The sequence below is a fragment of the Cupressus sempervirens genome, chromosome 11 (assembly GCF_028749045.1).
Source record: "Cupressus sempervirens isolate cs-2001-9-10 chromosome 11, ASM2874904v1, whole genome shotgun sequence".
Classification (NCBI taxonomy): Eukaryota; Viridiplantae; Streptophyta; class Pinopsida; order Cupressales; family Cupressaceae; genus Cupressus; species Cupressus sempervirens.
In genome coordinates, this window is record NC_143128.1 from 678,141,147 (window position 1) to 678,159,804 (window position 18,658).

Consider the following 18,658-nt stretch of genomic DNA (forward strand, 5'->3'; position numbering starts at 1 on the left):
AAACAGAGTTACCATAGGAAGTCAAAGTCTGTAATGAACCCGGTTGGCTAACTCTTGACTATGCTGAAGAATAAGTTTTATATTTTCTTATGTTTTGAGATATACAATGCTTTGAAATATATAAATAACAATGCTTTGAAATGCAAAGTAAATGATTATGACTCAGACTTCAACTTTATTTGCTATTATTCAGATTTTGCAAGTATCCACAAATTGCATATGCACATATACAAAGGCTTTTTTTTAAATTAGACCCTGGTATCCTGGATGACACTGGATTTCAATTACAGCAGTTTGTATGTAATCCATGCCCAACTCTACAGCAGATCACAGCCCTTTTATACTATTTGCTGCCAGCATTTAGTGTGAAATGCAGCTATAAAAATACAACCGCAGCCTTCAGGAAAAAGCCATGCCACCTATGAGTGAGATTGCAGATGATTGTAATCCAAATGCTGCTATTACAATACTGATCGCAGCCCCAATAAGATAATCCCAAGGGCAGCAATGTTGATGAAACTTGTAGAGAATATAGACACCAAAATAGTCTTTCTTCCTTAATCCAAATTGCAGCGGGAGTAATTGATAAACCTTCAGATAAAATACCTTTGATCTCAGATTGCAAACACAGACCAGAATTCGGTAAGAAGCACAATTCATTGGCAATGATAGCCAATTCAAACTACAGAACAGAAAAGAGGAAATCTTCAATTCCTCCAAACTGCACACCAAAATCCTTGAGCTCTTCAATTTCATAAAAACACAAGCATATAATGAATGATTGATCCTTCTCATGGAGTGCTTTTTGTAACATTTATAAGCCAAAACTTCACCATCACACCAAGCGCCATGTAGCTTCTTTGGATATACCTTTCACTTAAAAACCTTTTGCTTTATACTTAGGCACATATTTGAATAATATAATTTATTAATTTCCATTGGCTCCAAAAATGACCTTTTCAACAATATTATGATATTCTAACACACAAGGTCATTGTTTCTTGTGCCCAGAATTTAAAACTTTTCAACCCAATTCCAACAAGCTGTGAGACTAAGGTGGTCAATATACAATAACAGCAAAAACAGCAAACCTCAACATATCTAATTAAATAATGATCACTATACACCCGTCTTGCGAAAATGACTGAAGAAGCATTAGAACCAAAATCTGACACCACATGAGTGATCCTGATGAAGAAAGACGATGAACGACCCTAATGGGATGACTTACTAAGAATAGATGCTCCATCCAAGATTCTTGGAGCTCAAACCAGAAGCTAAAAATAAAAAACTAAGAGCGTCATTCAACCCCTCTAATTTATCTCAGAGCATCAAAACCATATGTTGACTTACTATAAAATATTAAGTCCCACCAAACAGAGCCATAACCGTCAACAGGGTCCTCTAATCACCAGTATTAGCGTGCAAGGACCTAGTAATAAGTTAAATCCATCCACTATTATGGCCATACTAAAAAGGGGACATCACATTCCTCCCTCCGCAAGATTATTTCTCCTCAGGCAATTATAGGAATCAAAGAAACACAATGATTCACTCGGATCCCAAGGATAAATGTGTATAATGTCCCTAGTGTCACCTACAAACTCTTGTGATGATTAAACTATCCACAAAGCTATCTTGAATATACTATCACCATACCAAAAATGGTGACTCAATCAATCTGTCATGCCAATCCTACCTCCACCTAGATCCCAAGTGAAGCGAAACTCACATCCATCCATAACAAGGAATAATGGGTATCCAATATCATCTACTAGATCAAAACTCCCTACACACCCTACCAATCTGCCATGAGTATGATGTTAATATGTACAACAGAAACTAGTACTCCCAAAAGCATCTGAACGATAACCCATCCTCTGCAAAATTGTCATGGATATGTTGACTCTGCAAGTAGCCTCCTACTAACCTGCAACTACTAACCCCATCAACTACAGATGGTGCAAACCCATCTCATAAAGGATGGTGTGAACCTAGTGCCAACCCACACCTGTGCAAAACCAATTACTCTTTGTGTGGGTCAAAAGAAAAATGATGAGCACTCCTCATTGTGAGGCTATGACAAATTGCACCAATCTTCGTCAAAGGCTCGTCATCATCAGTCAGTATCCAAGGTAAACCGTCTTAGCAAACTCAACCACAAAATCCCTATGGGGAAGCATTATAGCCAAAGTCTCTACAATCTTTCTCACCAAATGTTGAATACCATGAAAAAACCAAACAAAGAGTACCCTTAGAAGCTTTGTATGGTCCCTCCTTCAATTCTGAACTCTCAAGTAGATACTCCATAAATGACAATGTGTAGTAGAAATTATATGAAGATGCATCAACTTGCTCCCTTATAATTCACAGTTGATCCCTCTAAAACTGTGGCACTACCAACTATCTATCGCTATCAACTGTATGAGATGAAGTAGTAGATTTGCTTCCACTAGAAGGAAACAAATCCCTATGAGAGCTTGTCTCCAAATGAGATGATACCCTACCCAAGTCCTGTGAATCAGCGATAGTACTATCAAGACCTACCACACAACTCTCTAAAGAATCCATTACTATCACATCAAAACTCTTAATAACCTATTCTACATCATCTATCAATGTGCTAACTACTGGGGGACCTAGTAGGATAGGAAGCTTTCTATAGTCCTCCACTGATGCACTCATCTCATATGTAGCTACCACACTCATATCAAAGATGGATGTAACTTCATCCTCATTACATCCATCATCCCTATCTTTGGAAGTCAACTCACCATCAACCACCACTATATATAGCTGAACTAGATTCGGGGCTGGCGTAGATTGTACACGCTCTACCTCCACGACCGCCTCTCTCAACTACAGTTGTGACTTGTGGAGAACCAAGTGGGTACTCTCCAACACCCCAAAAGTTGTCTCAAGCTCATGGGTGAGCTCACTACCTCCTCTTTTCCTAATAACGCCTCATAATGTATACAATTTCTCCTGAGCAGGAAATTATGATCCGCTAACAACTGTAGATAATTTTGTCTCATAATCCTGATAGCCTCTCAGAAAGCATGAAACTCCTTAAGGGAAAGACCATTATCTTGTCATAGGAGCACTCCAACCATAGGTAGCTAACATCTTTCAGCAACATCAAAGTGCTCTAAATTTGTGACAATCATGCTATTGCTAACCTTCAGCTACCTAATCGAATGATAAGGAACTCGTAACAGTTGACTCCTTCACATATTCTCTAACTCAAACTCAACACTGTGATAGGAAACATTATCTGCATCACTCAAAATGTCACACATAACATCATATGTGCTATCATCCTTGCATACATCAACAACCGAGGTATTGTTGTTGGGTACCTCGACGAATGTCTCATTTGAATAAGTAGAAAATGTTGCTATATCAATCTCCTTGCATTCACTCCCCATATAATTGCAAGTCTCTGTAAGTCGTGGTCCTAGGACTTATCATCAACCAATGACATCTCTGAAGTATTCACTAAAGTCTGATGTGACAAATCAGACTCGCTGCAGCATGCGTCATCCTCATAAATAACATCAGCAATACCCAAATCACGAGTACCATCATCCACCTGTAAAACCTCTATTGTCTCATGTTGTTGCAAGTATGGCTCACTTTTGTCATAAAAATCAGAATCATTATGGCACAAATCTGCATCATATAGCTCACTTCTAAGACTCGAACCCTAAGTGTCAACACAAGGGAATTCTATGCAACCATCACCTACATATGGAAAAGTCACAATCTCCTACATAGCTTCACTATTATCACTATTGTCATAAAAATCAAAGCTATTGGAGCTCATATGCAACCCTCAAAACTAATACTCTCACCACCTCCTTCTCTTTTCCTAATAACACCTCATAATGTATACAGTTTCTCCCGAGCAGGAAATTCTGATCCACTAACAACTGTAGATAATTTTCTCTCATAATCCTGATAGCCTCTCACAGATGATGAAACTAGTTAAGGGAAAGACCATTATCATAGTGATCATCTGTCATAGGAGCACTCCAACCATAGGTAGCTAACATTTTTCAGCAACATCAAAGTGCTCTAAAGCTATGACAATCATGCTATTGCTAACCTTCAGCTACCTAATCGAATGATAAGGAACCTGTAACCGTTTACTCCTTCACATGTCCTCTAACTCAAACTCAACACTACGATAGGAAACATTATCTGCATCACTCAAATCGTGACACATAACATCATATGTACTATCATCCTTGCATACATCAACAACCGAGGTATTGTTGTTGGGTACCTCAACAAATGTCTCATTTAAATAAGTAGAAAATGTTGCTATATCAATCTCCTTGCATCCACTCCCCATTTAATTGCAAGTCTCTGTAAGTTGCAGTTCTGGGACTTATCATCAACCAATGACATCTCTGAAATATTCACTAAAGTCTGATGTGACAAATCAGACTCACTACAACATGATTCATCCTCAAAAATAAGATCAGCAATACCCAAATCAAAAGTACCATCATCCACCTATAAACGTCTACTGTCTCATGCTGTTGCAAGTATGGCTCACTTTTGTCATAAAAATCAGAATCATTATGGCACAAATCTGCAACATATAGCTCACTTCTAAGACCCGAATCCTAAGTGTCAACGCAAGGGAGTTCTATGCAACCATCACCTACATATGGAAAGTTGCTATCTCCTACATAGTTTCACCATTATGACTATTGTCATAAAAATCAAAGCTATTGGAGCTCATATGCAACCCTCAAAACTAATACTCTCACCACCTCCTTCTCTTTTCCTAATAACACCTCATAATGTATACAGTTTCTCCCGAGCAGGAAATTCTGATCCACTAACAACTGTAGATAATTTTCTCTCATAATCCTGATAGCCTCTCACAGACAATGAAACTAGTTAAGGGAAAGACCATTATCATAGTGATCATCTGTCATAGGAGCACTCCAACCATAGGTAGCTAACATTTTTCAGCAACATCAAAGTGCTCTAAAGCTATGACAATCATGCTATTGCTAACCTTCAGCTACCTAATCGAATGATAAGGAACCTGTAACCGTTTACTCCTTCACATGTCCTCTAACTCAAACTCAACACTATGATAGGAAACATTATCTGCATCACCCAAATCATGACACATAACATCATATGTACTATCATCCTTGCATACATCAACAACCGAGGTATTGTTGTTGGGTACCTCAACAAATGTCTCATTTAAATAAGTAGAAAATGTTGCTATATCAATCTCCTTGCATCCACTCCCCATTTAATTGCAAGTCTCTGTAAGTTGCAGTCCTGGGACTTATCATCAACCAATGACATCTCTGAAATATTCACTAAAGTCTGATGCGACAAATCAGACTCACTACAACATGATTCATCCTCAAAAATAACATCAGCAATACCCAAATCAAAAGTACCATCATCCACCTATAAACGTCTACTGTCTCATGCTGTTGCAAGTATGGCTCACTTTTGTCATAAAAATCAGAATCATTATGGCACAAATCTGCAACATATAGCTCACTTCTAAGACCCGAATCCTAAGTGTCAACGCAAGGGAGTTCTATGCAACCATCACCTACATATGGAAAAGTTGCTATCTCCTACATAGTTTCACCATTATGACTATTGTCATAAAAATCAAAGCTATTGGAGCTCATATGCACCCCTCAAAACTAATAATCTCATCATGTGAGTCAAAACTCATGGTGATACCAACCACATTCACCACACTCACCCTGTCATCAACACCATCAAGAGCCTCAAAAATAGGACTTTTGTTATAAAAATCAGACCTTGTATGACTAACATTTTCATTACTACCAACTGATGGAAGGCTGCCATCAATAGTGGCTATCATGTCATCAGCATTTTCAAGGTCCCTAGCTCTTGTCTCACGTAGATGTTGGGACTCGATGCAACTGTCACCACATGCTCCTGAGAAGAGCCTCCAACATCACACATATGAGAAAGATTAGTAGTTGTTCCACTGAGCCAAGGCTCCATCACATGATGGTTGCTAGTTGTTGGGTGTTAAAGCTACACTTATACAATCCTCCTAATTCTCTTCATGTTTTCTCCGTAAGTAAAACTTTTGAAAAATGGAAACCATATACCTTGCACAATTGCCTATAGTTATCGGGTTTGAAAGTAATTTGTCTATCTTTTTATGATTTTGTCTAAGCTTTTCCATACTTTCCATCAGGGCATTTGTTTGTTTCTTGAGATTAGCCCTGCTATTCAATTGGTCTAGTAGTTTTCCTATATTTATCCATAATTAAAGCAACCGCAAGAGCGTTGGTTACTCGAACAACAACAGGAGCAAAAAAAAAAAAATTTCCTACCCCACAAGATGGCAAGAAAACTGCTCTAATACCACTGTAATGAACCCTGCTGGCTCACTTCTGACCATGCGGAAGAATAATTATTTTTCTTTGAAAGTTTTGTATTTTCTAAGTTCTTTTGTTTTGACATATATGATTTTTTTTGCAATGTTCAGAATATATAAATAACAGTGCTTTGAAATGCAAAGTAAATATTATGATTCAAACTCCAACTTTATTTGCTATTTTTCAGATTTTACAAATATCCACAAATTGCAAATGCACATTTACGAAAACTTATTTAATGATTATAGTCCCGTATCCTGGATGACGTAGGATTTCAATTGCAGCAGTTTCTATGTAATCCATGCCCAGCTCTACAGAAGATCGCAGCCCTTGTATAGTATTAGCTACCAGAATTTAGCACAAAATGCAGCTATAATATCATAACCACAGCCTTCAGGAAAAAGCCACGCTGCCCTATGTGATAGATTGCAGATGCTTCTAATCCAAATGCTGCTATAACAATAATGATCGCAGCCTCAATAAGATACAATGGCAACAATATTGATGAAATTTGCAGAGATTCTAGACACCAAAAATACCCTTTCTACCTTACTCCAAATCGCAAAACCTTCGGGTAAAATACCTTGAATCTCAGATTGCTAACGCAGACTAGAATTCAGTAAGAAGCACGATTCATTGGCAATGATAGCTCTTTCAAAGTGCAGACCAGAAATGAGGAAATCTTCAACTCCTCCAAACTCCACACCAAAACCCTTGGGCTCTTCAATTTCATAAAAACATAAGCATATAAAGAATGATTGATTCTTCTCATGGAGTGCTTTTTATAACATTTATAAGCCAAAATTTCGCCATCACACCAAACGCCATGTAGCTTCTTGGATACACCTTTCACTTAAAAGCCCTTTGCTTTATACTTAGGCACATATTTGAATAATATAATTTATTAAACTCCCCTTGGCTCCAAAATGACCTTTTCAACAATATTATGATATTTTGACCTACAAGGCCACTGTTTCCTATGCCCAAGATTTAAAAATCTTTTTAACCTGATTCCACTGAGCTATAACACTTAAGGTGGCCAATATACAATACCAGAAAAAATAGCAAGCAAACCTCAACATATTTAATTAAATAATCGTCGCAATTTACTCATCTTGCAAAATGATTGAAGAAGCATCAAAATCGAAATCTGACAATCAATGATACCAATGATGCGCATACAATGAATATGGTATTTGTAAGTTCTTTAATGATTTACTCCAGCGAATGGAAAAATTAGTCAAAAGTAAAACCAAGGTTACCACCAATTTAGTTTCAAATTGGAAAAGCTTGAAAATACACAAAAAATGTACATTCATTAATTAGAATAAGATGTTGATCATCTTAAGTTCCCAATCGTGAACCCTTAGTCTGTTTTGGTTCTGATGCAACTAAAAAATTTGAAAGGATTTTCTCTTTCACAGTTTGAAATTACACTAACATAGTAAAGTCCATAAACTAGGTTTTTCTCTTTCCTTCTAAATATAACGCTTTCCTCTTCTAAAACCAAATTTTCAGAATGAAAAGACAAACTTTCAGTAAAGAAAATTAAAATATTTTCTAGACTTCTGAACTCGTCCATGGTTGCCAACCACTTAAACTCATCCATGCATTCGAGGGCAGTCTTTCGTCCATGAATTGAAGCCAGGCTCTTCCTCATGTATTTGAGGCCAGGCTGTCGTTCGAACTCCCCTCTCGATGACATACAATAAGAATTTGAAATACATGAGTGGAAAGGTTATTAACTCTCCCTCAAAGTGAACGAGAAAATCTGCATGCCCTGGTTTAAAAGCATCAGGTTTCCAGAAAGGTTCAGATGGCACGGTTGTGAGAAAGTATTGACACTGGATCAAAGTGAAAACAGATCCACCTTAGAGGTTGTGTCGTAACCACAATGAACCAGCTCAGGTGCATCCCTAGCGACTCGAATGGAACAGATCAATCTGTCTCCCAAAGGTTATAAGGGAAGTTCACTTAATCGAATCAGAATATCACTGATAGTATATGATGTCCAAAGCCTTGTCTTAGAACCATGGAGAGAATCAAGACAATCCCAAAATTAAAATCATGTTGTAAAGAAGAAGCCAGTTTATTAAAGTTTAAATCTTATGTTAAAATGAAAATTATATATAGCAATTATACGAAAGGGGCCTTTTAAAAGTTAAAAATATCAGCTCATTAATATAAGTTGCCGTGAATCACTACGTACCACAGTTCACGAGAGATGCCTCGTGGTGAATGACATGGGATATTAAACATTCCTAGCAGTTAATCCAATAAATATCCGATAATGTTGGAATACCAGAACCCTATATTTCCCATTGCAACTTAAGAATGAGCAAATCAAAAATTGAATCTTGTACTGAAGAGAAATAAATTGGAACATAAAACTCACTGCCGAAGGTGTCGTTGGCCATACAGAGGTAGGTGATTCCATCGGCCCTGAGAATGTGGAAGATGTGGCGATCCTGTGAAAAACAGAGGCGACTTTCACCCTGCGAAGGAGGAACCGGCAGCTTCTCCATAATTCGCCTCGCCACCGCGCCAACATTTCCTCCCACCGCACTGAATTCCGCCAGCACAACAGTTCCCCTCGCCACCACCGCATATACAATCGCCATTTCCCTCTATTAAACCCCAATCAAAGAACCCAGTGAGGATTCATGAAGCAAACGTTTCAAATCATTTTTACAAAATTCTATTGAATTGAGTTCAATCCGATTCAAATAAGACTAAGAAGCCTTCGATTTGCTGAATCGAACGGGATTTGATAAAGATTATTTCTTCCGATCCAGCTGCATGGATAAGTTTAGTCTCCGATGAATTTGACGAGTTCTGTTTTTATTTTTTTTTCAGTCGTAAACACTTGAGGGAAAGCGACAAATGCGTCTCCGATCCCAAAAGTTATTTGCCAAAACCGACAAGAATTCGGGACGAAAAGGAAAAAGATTATAATTTTTAGAATTAAATGTGGAATGTTCGTTGGCTTTCATATTTTAAAGTGAACTGAGTTGCTAGCCATGGCCAGTGCGATCAGTGGAAGTTCAAACCAAGCCCTCCAGCGTATAGTCTACCTAATAGTCCGCATGCAAATTTGCTTGTATTTAATTCGAATTTTAATTAGTGCACTTGCATCATTGTTGTATTTGTGTTAGCTAGGATTTCATGCAATCTTTGAGTTTCCTTGCATACGCCCTCTGTCTAAGTTCTCCTTTTGTGTTTTTTACCCGTCAAACCACATTTACTACGGGAGTTTTTAAGCTAGTTTATAATGGCCTTGGCCCTCAGCCAATGGTGAGCCAATTGTTAATACTAGTGTTCACGTTGCTGCTTAGGAAAGCCATGGTGCCTCCATTGAACAAACGTCCTCGCAAGTTTGTCTCGAAGGTTTTTCACAAGGTAATCTTGATATTATCCTTCCTTTGCAAGAATTTGACGTTGCTTGTGATTGGTTAGAAAAACATACCTTAATAGGGTATTTTGTGGGTAGGACTCCTCCTGAAGCTATGCTCTAAGAATGGGTTAACAAGAGTTGGAGTCCGCCTTAAAGTTGTGCAAAATTTTACAAAGGTTCTTTTTATTTCGCTTTGCCAACCCATCGTAAGCAGATGAAGGTTTTAGCAATGGTCCTTGGTCTATGCGTTCTTCCCTACTTGTTTTTCAAAAATGGTTAAGAGATTTCACTGTCTTTGACGACAAAAAAGCTTAGAGTTCCTGTGTGGGTAGAGTTTCTGGGCTTACCCTTGCCATGTTGGCCTTTTATTGAGTGCATTGTCAATACTCTTGGCAAAGTTATTACAAGAACATGAAAAAAGAATTAATGCTTGTCCTCAAAAATGTGTTTGTGTTGAGGTTGATCTCTCCAAGCATCTTAAGGATTCTATGGAAATACAAATTGGTTCCCAAACCTTCTCTCAGAAGGTGCTTTATTTGAACTTGCCTAACACCTGTTATAGGTGTCATTCAGTGGAACACAAGATTAGGGATTGCACTTTAGTTGTGCCTAGGGTTAAACCCTCGCCTAAAGAGGTTCTTATCAAACCAACAGAAGGGAAGCAAAAAGAAGAATGGACTACTATTGGGCGCAAGGGCAAGGCTCCCTTCGCTCCTAAACAGTCATATGTGGCTATCGTTTCGGTTCCTCCTATCTCAACAAGAGCGCAAACTCCAACCATTGTAGGGATGTAAGTGATTTTTTCGGAACCAAACCTTGGTGTTTCACAGGTTTCAAACCCCGGTTCACAAGGGATTAAGGAGGTCGTTAGGGCTAACACCTCAGTTGTGATTCGCACCCCTCTTGTTGCTTCTTTCATAGCGACATAGAATGTGCAGCGTTCTTACAGTCCTCCTGGACGTGCTGAGAAACCAAAGGGGGAACATCAGGCCATCAGTCCAGAGGATTTTCCTTCTGGCTTTAACCCAGTTTTAACTTTCTTGCAAAATAGCTACTCCTCTCTCGAAGATGAGAAAGATATGGAAGAATTTTCATGATTTTTTTATCATGGAATGTGCAAGGTCCAGAAAGTACTATGTCAGGGATACTTGTCATGGACTTGGTAATTTAGATTTCCTATGTATGCAAGAAGTTAAGATCTTTAGTTTCATGCTTTCCTCTACATGACACATCATTTGGTCGGATGGCATTATGTTTTCCTCTTAGCACGATTCTAGTAGAAGTGGTGTAGTTACTCTTCTGTCACCTCATCTTCATTCTGATATTATTTTGCATAGTTCCAACCCCATGCACAAAATCATTTGGCTTTTGTTTTCTATTAACAATCATTCTTTTAGAGTTGTTAATGTTTATGCTCTCAATAATGATGTGGAAAGATCTCAATTGTGGGGTTGGTTGGCTAACAACTTGTCTCCAGCTACTTGGGTTATGTGTGGTGACATCAATATGGTTGAGTTGGCCTCTAACAAAGATGACATTTTGCCTTTTTGCTAGATAGTTGGGGAAAGGGAAGCTTGGTACTACATGCGTAATAAATTGGGCATTTTTTATCCCAATACTAATCGCTGCCAACATAGTGGGGTTTGGCACACTTAGTCCAACTCTTGAAGTTGACTCTGATCACATTTTTAAATGTCTCGATCGTGTCATGATTACTACACATTTTCTTCTTTTCTAAGGATCAAGATTTACCTAAGGATCGAGATTTACCTATCATTCCCTTGCCAAATGTGATGTTATCAGACCACTATCCCATTTATTTTGCTATCTCATGGCACACAACTGTCCAGCAAGCTGTCAGCACTCAATTTTTTCTCAACACTTTAGTGTTGATGCATGCTTCCACTATTGCTCATATTCTACATGTCTAGAATTTGGAGCCACGTCCGCATTCCTAGACAGGGTGGATTCAGTGGTGGAATGATGCCACTACTAGAATTGTTAGCTTTCTACGCATCTATGGGCGACAATTGGCAGTTTTCAGAAGGTGGTCTTATGAATCCACTACCACTGCTCTCAAGAAAGCTTCTGAGGCTCTCACCCTTAACCCTTTTGATGTTGATTTGCAAATTCAACTTGCCAAACTGTGCCATGACAAATAGGTTTCAAATAATTATGCTGCTCAAGGGGCCCAAATCAAAGCTCGCCTCCATTGGTTGGATGTTGGCGATAAAGCTTCGAAGGAGTTCTTTCAAGCTCTTCAAACCCATCATACCAATTTTGGGATTAAAAAAATCAACAAGGCACTTATGTTCTCTCCAGTCTCCCTGACATCATGCAAGCTTTTGTTCATTACTATAAAAACGTGTTTGTTTTGCAAGGAAATTCAGTTGCTTGGAAGGAAGCCCTCGGAAAGTGTATTTTTGTTACTCCAAACCGCCTAGCAGTTGAGCAACGTGCTTTCTATGAGCAACTTCTTACCCTCCAAGACCTTAAAGAGGCAATTTTCTCCATGGCTAATGACAAGTCCCCAGGGTGTGATGGGTTTCCTTGTGAATTTTACAAACACCTCTGCGAGTATATTGGTCCTGATTTGCACAAAGTTTATCTTGAAGCCTATCATTCTAAAAGCCTAGGAGCTATTATCAACAAAGGAAGCATCAAATTCATACCTAAAGCTGGAGATCCTAAGGATATTTGTAATTAGCGGCCCATTACCCTTTTTAATGTGTCCTATAAGATTATTGCTAAGGCAATTTCTCTTAAAATTCGCCATCTCCTTCCTTTAATTGTGCGGCTTGAGCAAACTGACTTTATCAAATCCAGATATATTCTTGACAACATCATTGCTGTCTGGGAAGGTATGGAGTGGGCTCACAAGTCCAATCAGTCATTTTTTTTTTAAAATAGATTTTGCTAAAGCCTATGACCAAATTGAATGGCCTTTCATTTTGGCTATGCTCCAAGCTCTTGGTTTTGGTCCCAATTTTCTGCAGTCTATGGAGATGCTCTTTAGAGACGCTAATGCTCGTATTACTATCAATAACTCCCAATCTAATGCCTTTGGACTTTTTCGTTCCATCAGGCAGGGTTGCCCTCTGGCTCCAATGTTATATGTTCTTATTACTAAAGGGTTTGGCTACTTGCTAGCCCACTCCGTGTCTTCAAGTTTGGTTCATAGCATTTTTTTACCAAAATCCTCTTCCTAGTTGGTCAATGGTCATTTTGCTGATGATTCTTTTCTCACTCTTTTGGAGGATGAAGAAAACATCAATAATGCCTTGAATTGCCTTGACACTTTTTGTCAAGCCTCTGGCTCTGCTATTCAATGGCATAAAATGCTTTGTTATCACCAATCTTTTTTGCCAGCTTCACCTTAGCTTAACCTGTTTGAATGGAAATGGGTCAAACACGATGAGATTTTCCACTTTTTAGGCTTTATTTTTTCCTTTCAAGCATCACCATTAGATCTGTGGAATGTTGTGTTTGCCAAGATTACAAAAAAGCTAGACTATTGGCTTATGAAACCACTTTCTCTTGCAGGAAAATTTCAAATTTTCTCTAAAGTTCTTGCAGCTACGCATGTCTATTATTCTTCCCTTTGGGCTCCTTCAAAGACCTCCTATTAAAAATTAGAGCGATTGCTCTATGATTTTCTGTGGGCTTCTGGTTCTGACCATCATGGCTTTCATAGAGTTGCTTGGAATTTTTGTTGTCTCCCCAAAGAGTTTGGAGGTCTTGGCCTCCTCTCCACACAAAAGCAAGGCCTTGCTCTATGTGCCAAATGGATTATTCCTGTCATCATTGGAGATGAAGCTTGGAAGATTCGGGTTCGGCATTACATTTCTTCTAGGTTTCTTGTTAACAAACCTGCATGGAAGGGGATTGGTTTTGAAACCTTTCTCATCATGTGAGAACCCGTGCACATACAGGGCTCTTTTGTTATCAAGAGCATATGGAAAGTTGTTAAGCCTTGGCTTCACTGGTCTGGTGATGAGTTTTGTGATAGGCTCTCTTTGAACTAGCAGAACATTTGGTGGTCTCCTCCTTTGCCATCCAAGGTATTCCCCTAGCCAAGATCAAGACTCCTAAAGATCTTTTCTCTAGGGTCTCCATGAGTCTCAGATCTTGGGAAGATATGCTATTCTAGTACCATCTTTCCCATTTAGATCGGTAGACTTTTGACTTGTTGCTTTCTGCAATTCTAGGCCACTTAATTCATAAAGTAGGTATCCAATCTGTTCGACCTTGGTGAACTGACTGGAAGTGGTATCCTGCCACTCCTTTCACCAGCTACAAGCCAAGTTTGGGATATAGATGACTTTTTCCCCATATGTTGATGGTGGATACGCTCAATCAGAGATGACATTTGCAATCTTCTCTTTCTCAATGGAGAAAGTGCTTTGACACTATTTGGAGTGCCATTACAGAACCCAAGATTGCTCATTTTGCTTGGTACCTGGCTTTTCAAGGTCTTCCCCTTGGGCCTTGACTTAAGCATATTAGGGTTTTGGATCCTAGGTGTCCATTTTGTGGCCAACTAGAGTCTTTCCTACATATTTTTTGGTTCTATAAACATGCTCAAAATTATTGGCACTGGATTCATGATTTTTTAAAGTTGTTTCAACCTGAACCCTTTTCTTGGCATATGACTATTTTGGGTGATTCCCCTAGGATTCATATAAAATTTACCCAGATCTAGCATACCTTCAGGATGGAGATTTTGTTCACACTGTGGAAAGATAGAAATGTTGTTCTTTTCACTCATAGTTTTCTTGATATAAATATTGCTATGTACACTAAAACGTGCATTTGTAATAATGTAATGATGCAAATTCAAGTGCAAGAAAACAAGGTGGTGGGCCACCTTTAAGAGCTTCTCAATCACTGTGGCAATGCCCCTTGTACTGTTGCTAGAGTACCTCCAGATGCCTTGGTTGTTACCATGCCACCCAAAGGCCATCGCCGGGGGCGTAGTTCTTCAAGCCACCGCTCACACACGTCGCATTCGCAGGCTTATCGCCATCTCTCTCCCAACGGTGGCGATAGTGGTTGGTGGCACTGCTCAGTTTCCCCGACCCATGGTGGCATAGGCTGGTCCTTGGCTCGTCCTCTTAGTCCTCGACATGTGGTTTCTGGAAAGTGGCCCTTTCGCCTGGAATTGGCCATCGCACCTTCGCAATCTGATACAAAGGATGTTGACTAGGCCCCTAATGATGTTGCTGACAACGAGATTGTTCCCAGCCCACCTACTAATCCAAGGATGACTAGGGGATTTTATGATCAGGATGAACTACCCCCCTCAGTTGGCACTGCTTTAGCTACCTTAGAGTTGCTTCTTATATGTTTTTTTTTTATAAATAGTTATTGACTCCGGCTTCAGCCGTGTGAACTCTCACGGGGTGATCTTGTATCCCCTAGCCCTTTTTTGTGAATTGTAATCTTAGTAGATTGTTTATTAATAGAAAAGTACTATTCATCAAAAAATATACTATTTATTCACTTCTATTTATTAATCTTTTTTATTTCAACCAATTCAATTTAAGTATTTTTATTTTGAATTTTGCATAAATAAGAATCATATAATATAAATATAAGAACTTTTTAATAAAATAAAATAAAATAAAAATGTTAATAGGTAAATATAATTAAGTTAAATAACTTTACATTTATATAATAAATTAGGTATTATTTTTAATTATAAATATCTTTTATATTGAAAGTATGTTATTTTTACAATATTTCAATATAAAATATTTTTTTGAAATAGATTGATAATTGTTTTAATCTTATTAAAGTAAAAACTAGATTTTTATTAAAAAAGTATTAAAATATTAATTAATCTATATTAAATATTATCATTCCAATCAAAATAATTGATTATATATTATAATTACTAAAATTAATATATTATTGTATTTTCTTTAGGCAATATACTATTGCCTTCATAATAGTTTCACCATATGGGATGGCGGAGCAGTGGCGACGAAGACGTAGGGGGTATTTTCATCGAGGTATGCGACAATATGAGGTCAAGCAATCTGGTTTTGACCCTGTCCCTCAGGGTTTTTCTTCCATTTTCTCCACTACACCAATTGTTCAACCGACATAGGATCACAATTTCATGCGGATTTTTTCTTCAACTCCAGTGGTTCAACGAGTCGATTTTGCTTCAAACCCTTTTCCGTTTCAGAGGTGCACATTTAGAGATATAAATTCTGATCAAAATCAAAGTGATATTAATAAATCAATCTTCAAAGGGAAAGTAATTGTTCAGCCTGCAAAGCCTTTTTTCCTTAACCCTTGCTTCCATGATCAACAGTCGGGGTGGAAATCTCAAGTTTCAGATATTGTAGATGCAAAGACTTGGGCTGATTCGCCATATTTTGAAGAGGGTGAATCTTCTTACCAAAATCAACGACCCTAGTCTCTGAAAAAATTTGGGTGGGAAAAAATATTTCAAAATAACCTAGCGCGAGAGAACCTGCATCCTCAGGTAAAGGGGTACCAATCTAAAAATATGAGGTTCAAATCTACAAAAAATCACAAATCTTTCACATGGAGAAGGAGTAATCACAGGGTTTTTTAAAAACAACCTATATTTGATATCTGTGAGGGAGCTCCTCTTGGTTCGCCCACTCAAATGCAAAATAATTTGATCCAAGAGAAGAAAGACTCGTGGTCACTTGTGTTTCCAAATGGTCCTTCTAGAGCCCCCTTCATTCCAAAAAAGATTTGGTGGAAGAAAGTTCAGAGTAATGTAGTTCAAGTTCCTCAAAACCCTATTCATGATTGGCAGAACAAAGTTTAGAATGATGTGGATCAAGTTCCTCAGAACACTATGCATGAACATTAGTTGCATGTCACCTTTCCTAATCAAATGTTACAAAACTCGATTGATACTCTTCGACAATTAGCCCTCATAGGTAAGTTTTCTCTTTCCTCTTTATCATTCTTGGATATTAAGAACTGGGCTTTCGATTCCTAGCCTGGCCTTAAAGATATTTTTTACACTGATTCGGAATCAAATTTCTTTATTGTTATATTTCACACCAAAGAAGAAAGAGATGTTGTTCATAAGTAGAAGGGTTGGTTTTGTCATGGAGTGGGGCTATATACCATGCTGTGGATCCCAAATTTCAATCCCGGAGATATTAATATTCATTTTTTTCCGTATTGGATTTCTTTTCTTCATCTACCACTGGAATATCGTGATCCTGAGATAGTGAAAATTATAGCTAACAAGTTGGGTATTTTCTTGAAACATGATTTGATTATGTATGAATGCCCTCACATGGAAGTTAGGGTTTGCCTACTACTTGATATGCACAAAGCCTTTCCTACTTCTATATCTCTCATATCTAAATGGGGTAAATGGTTACAATCAGTTAAGATTCAGGATGCATCTGTAGTTAATAAATTTCAAGCTAATCTTAGTCATTTCAGTAGTATGTGTCAAACTAGTCAAGAGGGTGTTTTACAAGTATGTTCAGATCATTGTATCGGCCCAAATATTTTTTCCTGGAAAATTAATTTGCTAGATTGTAACAATTTCGAATCCAACAATTTATACTCCATATCAGGAGATCACGATTATACAACAAGGGATCAAGATTATACACAAGCTTACTTGAACAATGCACACACAAAGTTACACGAGCATGAATATACATGCATGCATACTAGCCAAATAATGCAGAATCCAATTATATTCAATCATATGAACATGCTTTATCTGGGTTAGAGACTAATATATATCAGCAAGTGCAAAAATCTACTGATTTAATTACTCAACAGTCCCATTTTCAACTTGGTCAAATTCAATCTCTGTGGGATGAGGGAGTCACTATTGAAGAGCAAGATAATTTGAAGGTTCAACCTTTATCAATCCTACAAACTCCATCCATAATAGTTCCTAATGCCAAAACACCTAAGGCGAGAGGCAGACCGAAGGGCACCAAAACTAAAATAGAAATTGCAACAGGTATTCAAACAACATTTGATAATAGTTTTACTATCACCAAAAGATTGACAAGGAGAACAAGGTGTGCTCCTTGTCCACAATGAAAATCATTTCATGGAATGTTAGGGGTATCAATGCTTCTAACAAAAGGCAAAGAATTAAACGAGTCATTAATTCTTTGCAAGCAAATATTATTTTATTGCAAGAAACCAAATTATCCCAAAGTAATTTTGATAAAACATTTGCTAAGTGGAAAAAATGGAATTCTTATCATGTTCAGGGAATGGGTGCTTCAGGGGGTCTACCAATTCTTTGGAATCCTTATACAGTTAATTCATAGCTCCTCCAACAAGATAATAATTGGCAGATGATACATATAACCGCATTTGATATATCTTTTATTTTGATAAATGTATATGGACCTGCTTCATATGTGGACATGCTTTATTATCACAATCAGAGAAAACGGCAGGTATCATCCCCCCCCCCCCCCCCCCCAAAAAAAAAAAAAAAAAAAACCTCTGCAAGACTTTAATTATTTTGTGGATAACAATTATCTTATGGATATTCACCCATCTAATGGATTATATACTTGGACAAATAAGAGATCTAGGTTTGCACATATTGTTGCTCGTTTAGATAGATTTCTTTTATCTCTTGACTAGAAGCTGAGTTGTTCGGATATTTCTTCAGAAATTCTCACATCACTAGGATCTAATCATTTTCCTATATCTTTAAACATCATTTTCAAAGACAAATGTAGTGATCAACATTTCCATTCATCATTTAAATTTGAAAGTATGTGGCTGAGGCATCCAAAAAATTTACATAATATTCAACAGTGGTGGAATGAAGCCTCGGTGGATGGGTTTAAAATGCATCAATTTGCGA

The 18,658-nt window shown here is 37.8% G+C and overlaps 1 protein-coding gene across 1 annotated transcript in view; it reads right to left on the reverse strand.

The window, feature by feature from the left end:
• Positions 1-9,376, reverse strand: part of VAMP714 (vesicle-associated membrane protein 714) — a 34,018-nt gene extending 24,642 nt beyond the window's left edge. Inside the window, exon 1 of the mRNA XM_089809951.1 lies at positions 8,806-9,376. Within this exon, the coding sequence (XP_089666077.1) occupies positions 8,806-9,031 (226 nt within the window). The 5' untranslated portion in view covers positions 9,032-9,376. The remainder of the gene's footprint in view (positions 1-8,805) is intronic.
• Between the last annotated feature and the right edge of the window lie 9,282 nt (positions 9,377-18,658).